General features: G+C 36.0%; 1 protein-coding gene across 1 annotated transcript; it reads right to left on the bottom strand.

Moving 5' to 3' along the window:
- Positions 1-3,883: 3,883 nt before the first annotated feature.
- On the bottom strand, positions 3,884-10,816 carry LOC120485499 (aerolysin-like protein). The gene is given in 5 exon segments (XM_039681298.2): positions 3,884-5,258; positions 5,261-5,365; positions 6,016-6,171; positions 9,398-9,504; positions 10,665-10,816. Coding segments are annotated over 4 exon segments (1,158 nt in total). The 5' UTR covers positions 9,456-9,504; positions 10,665-10,816; the 3' UTR covers positions 3,884-4,419.
- Between the last annotated feature and the right edge of the window lie 1,744 nt (positions 10,817-12,560).

Raw genomic sequence — 12,560 nt, 5'->3', positions numbered from 1 at the left:
TAAGACGCTCAGACTCTCTTCAGCCTTGATGGGAGCTCCTATTTGCTAGTGTCCTATGTGAATGCGGTAACAGTGAAATAATAGGGAAATAGGGATTTTGGTTTATGTTTGAGTGTTAAAACACAAAGGGGTCATTGAAGCCAACAGTTTAAGGCACCGTTTCTTTGTTGAAGTCTTACTCCAGTTAGACTAAGGTTTAGTGTTAGTCTTCTTAGTTGCAGGTTAAGGAACCACTGCCATTATTGGAGATTGAATGAGTTGTTGTTCTGGACACACTGGCGCCAGCAACCCAAATCTGTGACCTGGAAGGTCTCGACGTGCCTCATCGATGGAGATATGTTTCGTCTATCTGTATATGTGTGGAAAATTACTGTGTTTATCTATTTCTTAGCCAATGAGAATCATTCAACCTGTAAGCAATGACGTAGCTTAGACCTTGGAAACAGTATAACTGCTGTGATTGTTGTAACTGTAAGGGGGCGGCCTACGAACTCCTGAGTGAGTCTTGAAGCTGACTTCTGCTGATGAAACTGATAACTATGTTCAATAAACTTTTCTTTAATTTTTATAATTCTGACTCCGGGTCTTCATTCTTCATATCTGGTTCTGGGTCCTTAACTGTTAATTAATTACCTTCCTAACAGAAGGTACAGGGTTTGCACTCAAAAAATGCAAGTTGTATTTTCTGTTGTGTGAACTAAAGAAATCCTAGTAAAGTCACTGTTGCATATACTTATTGTTTTGTTGTGTGAACTAAAGAAATCCTTGTCTGCAAATGTTGAAATCAATCCAGTCAATTTGTTGATTAAAACCATTGATTAAAATGAAATACAATTTATAAAAAACAAAATTCACTTAAAAAAAACATAATAAGTCAGAATTATGTCTGACCCATTCCAAATGATTTTTATTTTTGAGAAAATAAAAGTTTTGATCACATTTTCAAACAATCAGAACAATAAATGCATCCTGTTTGGACAAATTAATCGAAGATTTGATGTGACATGTGACGCATTTCCAGACTCTTGCTTCTTCAGCACTGTAAAATCTAATTAGTTAGAATTACTTAAAAAAGCATGCAAACCTACCCAGATAGCAAACTGACATTGAATCAACGTGGAAATATGACATCGAAACAACGTTGATCTGACATTGTTTTGCTCATCGAATTAACGTTGAACCAACGTCAGACGCGTCATTCTTTCAAAACTAACGGAAAATGAACTTGAAATCAACGCGTTGTTTCAACGTTATGAAAGTAAACCAATTTTCGATTTCATTTAGCCTTGAAGATTGCCGCGTCTGACGTTGGTTCAACGTTAATTCGATGAGCAAATCAACGTTGTTTCAATGTCATGAGAGACGTCGTTTCCACGTTGATTCAATGTCAGTTTGCTGTCTGGGTAGGTAGAGCTGATCTTCCGGGTCACTGCTCGTGCGGTCGACCGGTCGGTGCTGACAGTAGCTTGAATGTTTGTCTCCCGTAACGTGTGTTTTTGAGTGTTTTATTTTGGGTATCGATCGACTCAGTATAGTTCTAGCTTAGTATTTTTGTGGCGTGTTTGTGAGGGTGTTGCCACCCCCTCATATACTGGAAACAACAAGCCGACGCTAATTAAATCAGTTAAGTCAGTTTGTGCTCACTGCTGCTAAGCATGGATCCTACATGGACACTATGGACTTTTATGCTCTTATTTTTCGTTTTGGATTATCTGCTTACTGCATCTTATGGATATACCCCTCCGGACACTCGACGGATTACTTATTCCAGGGATTTTTTACTGCAGTTGCAAATTCACTTCCACCAAGGTATCGACAAGTTGCCTGAGGAACTACAACGTAAACTCCCAACCGACGGGACTGACATTCTGCATAACAACAGAAGGAAGGTAACAAGACGGGGGAGGAAGAAGAAGGGTGGAATTAAAGCAAAACTGAGGCGAGGAGGAAATAAGTACCGTGCGCTTCCCTCAGTGATTCTTGCTAATGTGCGCTCGTTGCGTAACAAGATTGATGAATTGCAAGCTAACGTTTATCACATGTATGAATACCGGACTGCCTCCATTCTTGCTTTCACTGAAACGTGGCTAACTGGAAGTGACAACAGTGACAGTATGTACATAGATGGCTTCGGGTCGCCTGTGAGGCTGGACCGTGATAATGAACTGACTGGTAAGCACCATGGTGGTGGCGTCTGCCTTTACATTAATCCACGTTGGTGCAAAACAGTTGTTGTCAGAGAAGAACTGTGTAATCCTGACATTGAACTCTTGGCTGTCTCCCTACGTCCCTTTTATCTTCCTAGGGAATTTCCACAACTGTTTTTTATTCTGGTCTACATTCACCCCAGGGCAAATGCATCCATTGCTATAGATTACATCAAAAATACGCTCGACAGACTAGAGCTGATATCTCCGGATGCCCCTAAGTTTATCATGGGTGATTTTAATAACTGTTTTTTAGATAAATCAATTAAAGGAATCTTTCAGTATGTCAACTGCGCTACCCGTTCAGGGAGAACACTGGACAAATGCTATGGGTCAGTTCCGGATGCCTACAGAGCCGTCCCTCTCCCCTTCGATAACCTGCCTAGGTTTTCCACCAATACAGAGGAAATCCTTAAAAAGTGTCAACAGAGACAATATCTACTTAGGAAGTTGAAGTCATTCGGGGTTAACAAAGTTATTCTTAAGACATTTTCTTATTCTTTCATTGAAAATGTAATAACTTTTTCATTTATTAGCTGGTTTCATTCCATCACTCTCCTAAACAGGAACCGTCTGTCGAGCGTGGTTAAGGTCTGTTCAAAGATCATTGACCAGCCTGTTCGTACTCTTACTGCCTTATGCGACCAACAGACTGTAAAGGTGGCACGTAGGATTATTAATGACCCCTCTCACATTCTGTTTTCGGAGTTTGAATGGCTACCCTTGGGAAGCAGACTCCGTTGTCCGCTTTGTCGGACACAGAGGAGGAAAGTAACCTTCATCCCGAGGGCCGTCCAGCTTATGAACTTGAACTTTAATAGGAGTTAATGATTTCTTCAGGTTTTAGTTTTTTAATGATATGTGCTGTGTAGTGTTGGTTGTGCAATGTGCTTATGTAAGCTACTGTAATGTGCCTTCAAATTTCCCCCTGGGGACAAATAAAGTTGAATGAATGAATGAATGAACCGATTGTCTTTAAAAAAAAAAAAAAAAACAAGTAAAGTGAATTAGGAATAGTATGTTGTAGCCTACTGACAAAAACATAGTTGGTATAGTTCACTCACACAAGAGTTCTAGTAACTAAAAAATAACTGAGAGAACTTTATAATTTAAATAAAATGTAATTTTTGCCATCAATCTATCTATCATATGATGGTATTTCAACCAGCTGAGAACTCGTGAAGAGTTTTTAAGTGTGTGAAGCTGAAGGAGTTAAAACAGCGTCACACAAGATCTGCCTGTACTGAGATGGAAAACATTATGATGAGAAAAATAAAGGCATGCTTGAGAATTCTGTTCTTCTAAGGGTCACATCATGTGACATTATGTCCCATTTTTGGTTGGTTTACGTGCTTTTGGTCCATGTTGAGTTCATATTTCAGTCGAACTGCCCTAGAGAACGTTTGGAAGTGGACCAAGACCCATCTTTTCAGCATTCTCGGTCCACTTGTTTGGTTTACACCAGGGTTATGGCAGTTAAATGAACCACACTAACAGAGCAATCGCACTAGGGTTTGTTTTAATCAACCAAACATGCCATGTGTGAACACACCATAACAAACTGTGTTAAAGACCAGCCCGTTCTCATCCTTTAACGTCATATATAAAGACATGTTGAATGTATAGTTGAATAGTTCCCCTGAACGCCCAAGTAAATTACAATTAAATATAGAAGACTATACTATATATAATTAATATTTAGAATTGAACAGTTCTGCATGAGATTTAAGAAGAACAACAACTGGAGAACATGTATTGCTTGTTTTCAAATAATATCACTAAGTTACATTAAGAGTCGAATCAAACAGAAATAGCACATTAAAGTTACAACTATATGATTTAACCACTTTTTGTCACTTTTCAGGTCTGGTATAAAGCCCGTTGCTCATGTTGCTGAAATGTTCACCTAATAGAGAAAAGTTGTAAAAATATGTAGAGGGAACAATGCTCAACACAGGGTTTATTTAATTAAAAAATAAAATAAAAATATGAAATGTCATTGTCAATTCACTATTACAGAATCAGTATCTAGAGATTATTTTAAAGTGATTAGACAAAGTATGCAGCTATATGAATATTAGTGTATTGCTATTATATAAGGTTATTAGAAGACAACAAATATTGAATATATATTTCCCCATAACACCCAAACACCACCCCAAAAATACATGATACATGATTGTGTGCATCACAAGTGCAATCTGGCTTGACATCACAAAGGAGATTCTTTAGTCTCCACTTTGATATCAGTGTAAGTGACTCCTTTGTATGTGCCCTTGGTCCCATACTGTAACACACCGCCGTTCTTGCAGGTCATCTTCACTGTGCCGGTGTACGGTATGTCAAAAGTGGCTCTGCCAATGATGATGGAGACATTCACCATCTTCCCTGGTGGGACCTCTAAATCGGTAGTCAGAGTTTCGGTTCTCTCATCTGTGTGCTCCTGACTATAAGTGCTTTCTGATCCAACGCTGACACTGAATAATGAAGAAACTTCAGCAACCGCTGGAATCCCAGCCTTCACGTCCATAATAAACATTGATGTGAGGCTATCACTTATTGACCATGAAGATGTTTTGACCACTTTCTTTGAGGTTTCAACTTTTTGTTTTTGTGTGGCGGAGGAGTCGTTCCTGAAAGTGAGGGATTTGATTTCTTCTACCGCCACCTTTGGTATCAGAAGAGTGGGATAGTTGACATCGGTCAGAACGGCTGATTCAACTTCTTTGAGGAACATGAACCCGAACTTGTCAATTTCCCAACCAGATCTTCCTACAACTCCCAAACAAAACCCAGAGCCGACATCAATGGAGTATTCTCTTATTAAATCCGGGCTGTTCTTTGCGAAGAACTCTCTCCCCTGATTGGTCGTGAATTTGATGGCTCCAAGACGTGTTTCTTCTGCGTTCCCCCACAGGGACAGTGAGGTGAAGCGCTCACCAGGCTGGAACATGAACTCTATATAAGGTCCTTGTCTATCAAAGTCGGGACCTAGTCCACCAAATTCTTTGACTCTCCCATCTGTAAGCCAGACCTTGAGAGTCTTCACCTAACTCCGATCTTCTCTAAACTGGCACCGTTGCTTTCACCAGTAAATGAGAATGCATTACCACCTTCTCCACCAATTTGTTGAAGAGTTGTTGTGTCGGACATCGGATCTGAAAATAATATAAATATACAATTATATAATTTAAATAAATTTAATTATATACATTTTATATAAAAAATAATATCAGATCAGAATGAACATCAGCTTTACACTTTATTGTAGTGTTTCCCAACCCGGTTTCAGGAGACCGACTACAACAACAGTACACACTCGATTTCTTTCTTAATTGACCCATTCATTTCGGGTCTTGGGAGCCCAGGTGAAAAAAAAGTACACTAAAATACATTTTAATGAGTTAATTTTTCATGGAATTTTTTTTTTTGCTCTGTTTTTCTGAATTAACGAGTTAATTCAGAAAAAAACAGAGCAAAAACTTTTTTTCTCACGAAAAATTAACTCATTAATTCAGAAAAACAGAGAAAAACTCCTTTTCTCATGAAAAATTAACTCATTAATTCAGAAAAACAGAGCAAAAATTTTTTTTCTCATGAAAAATTAACTCATTAATTCAGAAAAACAGAGAAAAACTCATTTTCTCATGAAAAATTAACTCATTAATTCAGAAAAACAGAGCAAACATTTTTTTTCTCATGAAAAATTAACTCATTAATTCAGAAAAACAGAGTAGATTTTTTTTTCTTCAAGTGAATGCAATAGGCCTCCGTAATATTATGATATAAATTACAAAACAAAACTTGCCTTGTCTTCGGCCCCGTCCGAAGCTCGCAATCCGAGGGTCCGGACTCTGGCTGAAGGCCGACTGTGAGGGATGGACATGGACCATCGTGGTGGGAGTGGAGGAGATGGAGTGGGAGAAACCATTCTGGTGGTGGTGGTGGGAAGGATGGACAGCATCTGCGAACTCAAGACATGTAAGTACCGATCTTTCATACCACGAGTATTAGAACATCATTGGATAGATGAGAAGGTAAGTTGCTGACAGAAATATCTGATCATACTCTAACACAGGCACATACCCTTACGGAAAGAAAATATATTTCCCCATGAATGATCAATATATGGTTTATTAACAGTATAGTTGAAAATATGCAATAATATTAGATCTCGAACCGATTCATCGGTTTTGCCAAAACAATGTGACAAAAACACACGAAGACCTGACCCAAATGTTTTATTTCGCGATTGTTACGATCTACTTGCATCAGTTTATATCCACTTTTATGCATTTATTAGCCGGCAAAGTTTAATATGAAGCTGACGTGATTAGTTTTGTGTACTACAACACTCACTTATTTCAGCAACTCCCAGATAGCACAAGATGTCTGTTAAAGATCACTTCATCTGCTGTTAACATCTGATAGATGTCAGTTTAACATATTACATCTTAAAGACATCTTCTAAACGTCTATTTGACATCTGACAGGAAACGTCCTACACTGTAAAAAAATATTTTCAAGATTTGTTATCACAACATTTTTTCTTTTGTCAAATCAACTTAAATAATTTATTTAGTTGAGATAACTTATTATTTTGAGTTTCTGATGATTAAATCAATCTCCTGCATTGTATTAACTCACTTTTTCCAGTTCAATACACTTTAAATTTTAACTCAACCAGGTTACTTACTTTTTTAAGTTAAACCAACAATATTTTTTTATAGTGTATAGACGTTTTGCAGATGAGCAAACTCTCTAAAAAATACGTCTTCCAGATGTAAACACACACGTCAAATAGACCTCTCTGTGATTGTATGTGTGCTATCAGGGTTGAATCAGTTTAATCTGTACGTTTTTATTTTTCAACTATTTTATAATGCTTGTTATGATTTATATACTCAACTGTTGTATATTTGAGCTACGACTTTTTCTCGAAACCCACTGTCGGAAAGTATCGTTCAACCACGTTGGTTTCGCACGAGGTGGAATAATAACTACTTTTAATGAAACTGTTTGAGATCCAATTAACGCTAGATTTGTTTTATATAAATTACAGACATGTCATCTGAGGACTATTTCTAATTGTTCTCAGTTATTTCGCTTTATTCCCAGACTCAATATTTGGCTCGTTCTTACATAGTAGAGCACGTTCGCACATGCGCACTCTTCAAAATCTGTACTATTTAAAGTCTATTTTTTGACAAACTAAAAAAACGTAAATTACATTTGTATGTATTCTAAATAAAAGGCACCGGTTGTACTGAATGTCAGCTTGCTTATTTTGCTCAAGATAAGGATTTATTACGTCCAAATATGATGCATTATAGAAACGATGCCTCTAACCACATGTCGTTCAAACCACACAACTTTGCGATGCTGTTTGCAAATGTTCGTTGGAACGATGGTTTCGGGAAACACCGACTCGTTGAAAGCATCGTTAGCCAACTATGGTCGCAAGTTCAGTCGTTATCAGCATAGTTTAACGAGTCGGTGTTTTCCCGAAACCATCGTTCCAACGAACATTCGGAAACAGCATCGCAAAGTTGTGTGGTTTAACCTGTGGTTAGAGGCATCGTTTCTATATTTCATGACATTTGGACGTAATAAATCCTTATCTTGAGCAAAATAAGTGACATTCAGTACAACCGGTGCATTTTATTTAGAATACATACAAATGTAATTTACGTCTTTTAGTTTGTCAAAAGATTTGAAGTACCGTGTTTGAAGAGTGCGCATGTGTGAACGAGCTCTACTATGTAAGAACGAGCCAAATATTGAGTCTGGTAATAAAGCAAAACTGAGAACAATTAGAAATAGTCCTCAGATGACATGTCTGTAATTTATATAAAACAAATCTAGCGTTAATTGGATCTCAAACAGTTTCATTAAAAGTAGTTATTACTCCACCACGTGCGAAACCAACGTGGTTGAACGATACTTTGCGACAGTGGGTTTCGGGAAACAGTCATGACTAGCTAGTTGATTTTTCCAACGATGCATCGAACTATGGTAGTGAATCAGCGAACTACGTCGTTGTACGGGAAACGCACCCCAGGGAAAGCGTCGTTTGCCAACTGGTCGCAAGTTGGTCGCAATTTCCATCAAACTCTATCGGTAACGACGGAGCTTGCGACCATAGTTGGCTAACGATGCTTTCGGGAAACGCAACCCTGAGTGGGCGGTTCTTGTCGGTTGTTGTGAATGACAACGCGTATATTAATGTACGCTGTAGATGCGAGAGTCGAGAGATAAATTGTAATAAAGAATATTTTAATGCACATTAAAACTCAGTGATGGTGCGTACAATGCATGGTAATAAAAACAGTCGGGGCTCCATCCCCCTAGTTATAGCTAAAGAAACACACATTTGACCTGTAATATTTTAATGTTTAAATCATTCGCTGTAGAGTTCGTCCTTTAGAATATATTCATATTTATATACTTATTTCATTTAGCACATTTCAGTTCAGCACTGTTTTACTTGGAGTGCTTTGTTTGTTTTTTTTTTTTATCACAGTATCCATAAAAATATTAATAATAATAATAATAATAATTAAAAAAAAACAGTTATCAAACTTAAATACCGGTACACTCTAAAAAATGCTGGGTTGTTTTAACCCAACTTTGGGTCAAATATGGACTAACCCAGCCGTTGGGTTAAATTTTTACATAACATTTTTAACCCAGAATTTTGGGTTTGTCCATATTTGACCCAAAATTGGGTTAAAACAACCCAGCATTTTTTAGAGTGTAGCCTATTGGTAAAATCCACTTTCCACTAACTTTGTGAAATTTACATGCAATGCTATTTTTGTCTTCATTTATAGATATTGTATATGTATTAATATACAGCCAGGTCAATATTGCAGTATATTGAAACATCACTAGTTTCCCATTTATGTAAATGTATTATGCAATACAGCACATTATATTTTGCAGTATATTCCCATATTTAGGGTTTATAGATATTAGATGAAAAATCTAATTTTTATTTCAGAAATGTTGGAGGCTGCAGGAATTGCAAAAATAAACATTTTCAAAACATGTTACATATCGGTTTGAATTCTCAACATTATATAATTGTCAGTACACTAATCCTTTAAGTGTGGTTCATGCCAAGATTAAAAGATCTTCCTTGGCAAAACATGGCTCAAAAATTAATAATGTGTAATTTACTGACTCACATGGCACTGCATGATGCTCCATGATGTCATCACTGACACTGGAGTCAGAGTCACTCATTTTGACTGTCTCTTGGTAATCAGAGATGTGCTGTCAGACTCTTTAAAACCTACAAAGAGAAGGGTGACAATTCAGCATGAGACAAATACGGATTAATGATCAACTCAAATAGATTCACAATCACACGATCTACAACTGAAATGTGCATTTCAACACCATCTTCAATGTTCAAAAGTCCATCAAAAAAGCTTTATAGACATGGTTATTTCTCAACTTGCTTATATAGCCTACACTTATATATGACTTTTAAAACTAGGGTATATGATTTCAAAGATTGTTCATTATTAAAATCCTCGTTTAGGTGCTGGTTATGGTTATATAGTACAATCCTAACAATATAGAAAAAAGAGCGAAAAAACTCCATTCACTCTATTGGCTGTACAGCCGCAGAAAAGTTAACCAATGTAAGCTGTGCGGCCGCATCCCATTTTCCATTTTATTTGGGAAATTAATTAAACACACACAGGAGTCAACAATAAATCAGGTCTATATTAATATATTTTCTTAAATACATTTGAATAATAAAAATAAACTAAAAATGTACCAGTAAGTAGCTAACAATAGGCTACTGGGCCCAATACTGGCTACGCCCCTGCTGTGTTGTGTGTAGCTAAGGTAATAGTGGATGAACCTTTCTCTACTGACCAGAAATATTTATCACCCCAGAGATCTATTAATGTAAAACATGAATAAAAATGATGCACTTGTTTTCACTGATAATTTAACGATACTTAAACCTATTATAGGCTACAAAAGACAGGCTAATTAGTGAAATGTAGCCTTTAAGTTTTCTCTACAACGGGCTCATTTTGAGTAATAAAAAAATATAAAAAATATATTTAGCCGCTATCAGTGTGTCGCCTAGGCAACTTGGTTTCGGTTTCGTTTTGGTCAGGTTTTCGGTGCGTTATTAGCCTACTTAATATTCGCAAATTAAATCTCAAATACACAGTTAGTACAAACTGTAGTAACCCGTTTCACTAGACTGGTTGCAGTTGCAGTGTTGATCGAAGATCTTCTGTATTTTGCGTCCTAAAGAACAAGGAAACAGAAGCTCGAGCTTGAAGTCCACGAGTGGAAACGGAGCCGCGACGATAGAAACTAAATTATACTTAATATGCGGAACTAACATATTATATTTCGTTTTAAACTCTCGTAACATAAATAAAAGACAAACAAGGTCTAAATCGATAAAAATAAAATGAATACCAACAAACTCAATGCTCCGTCCTTCTTCTTCTTCTTTCTCCCCGAGTCCCGCCCCAAAAGAGGAAGAACAAAATAACAGCTGGGAGAACAACACATGAAAATTATGTTTCAAGATGTACATTGACTAGTTTAGTTTAGTTTACCACTGCTGTTACTGTCATAGGAGCTCTGAATCATCAAGCAACATGAGAAAAAAGCTGCAGATGACACAATTAACACAAGATGTTGAAGCTGAACTGGAGGAATTTCAGGATAAAATCACCCCTATGGCTGAAAAGATGAAAGACCTGCAGAAACTGACTGAATTGACTGTGCAGATGTCTGAAACTATACACTTGCATCAGTAACAGCAGATTATAGCAGGTTTAGTCTTGTGTTTCACATGTTCTTAGTTTGTAAAAATATAGCAGTGTGCTCAATGACACGAACAAACTTGCAGAAACAACAGCCATACCTGAACAAATAGATGGAGAGATGACATCAAAGTTCTGGGAAACTCATGGTTGAAATGAGGAAATTAATTCATAAGCTTCAGATCATCTTTGATAAACTTGAGAAAACAAAAGACAAAATTTTCATTTAGTAGGATACAAGTTACAGTCTGACAAACCAAAACAATATGAAGGTCTAAGACACAAGCTAATATATATATATATATATATATATACACATATATATATATATATCAACATTTGAAACTTCTTTGAACATTTGAATAGTTGGTTGCCATTGAAGTCCATTGTGTGTAAAAAATGTAAGTGATACATGGATATCTTGGATGACATCAGGGTGAGTTTGAAACTGAACTTATACTTTAAGATATATGCTGGACATGAATATTAAATTAGCATTATGTTCCTATGTTTTTACATCAGGAAAATCTATGGCTTTAGGACATACAGTATATGACATTTATGATTAAAAAATATATTAATATTATGCAATTTATATATGTGGATTTTGTAGCATATATGTCCCTAACAATATTCTGTTGGAATATATAAGAATCACGGATGTTTTAGCAAACCTTTTCCATATAGGCAAGTAACTTCTATTGTCTACATAAAGGTCTAACTTTATACATTATTTTAAAAATGCTAAAGTTTATGACTCACTTTACAGAGACAGTCATTTATGACTGTCAGTGCCTTTCTTGTGCAATGAATGCAAATAAGCTGACTATTCATTATAATAGTGCTAGACTCCTCTCTGAGGAAATGAGCTGATCCAAAACGGTCTTAATCCACCGAACACTGAGTGAATGTGGCAAGGATGATTTTAAAGGGCTGCTGCTGATGGGGTTAAGAGTTAGAGAATTTGGTCGGTCGTCGTATACTCACTGTAAAACAATATTGATGAATGAGATTAATTTAACCATCAAAAACTCAAAATTATATGGTAATAAATTGAACTAAATAAATTATTTAAGTTGATTTGACAAAACGAAAAAATGTTGTGATTACTACACTGTAAAAAATATTGTTGGTTTAACTTAAAAAAGTAAGTAACATGGGTTGCCTTAAAATTTTAAGTTAATTGAACTGGAAAAAGTGAGTTAATACAATGAAGGATATTAATTTAACCACCAAAAACTCAAAATTATATGCTATCTGAACTAAATAAATTATTTAAGTTGATTTGACAAAAAGAAAAAATGTTTTGATTACTACACTGTAAAAAAATATTGTTGGTTTAACTTAAAAAAGTAAGTAACCTGGGTTGCCTTAAAATTTTAAGTTGATTGAACTGGAAAAAGTGAGTTAATACAATGAATGAGATTAATTTAACCATCAAAAACTCAAAATTATATGTTATCTGAACTAAATAAATTATTTAAGTTGATTTGACAAAAAGAAAAAAATGTTTTGATTACTACACTGTAAAAAATATTGTTGG

The sequence above is a fragment of the Pimephales promelas genome, chromosome 1, assembly GCF_988280905.1.
Source record: "Pimephales promelas chromosome 1, fPimPro1.hap1.1, whole genome shotgun sequence".
Lineage (NCBI taxonomy): Eukaryota > Metazoa > Chordata > Actinopteri > Cypriniformes > Leuciscidae > Pimephales > Pimephales promelas.
The sequence above is the reverse complement of the archived record's forward strand: the minus strand, read 5'-3'. Positions and strand labels throughout refer to the sequence as shown.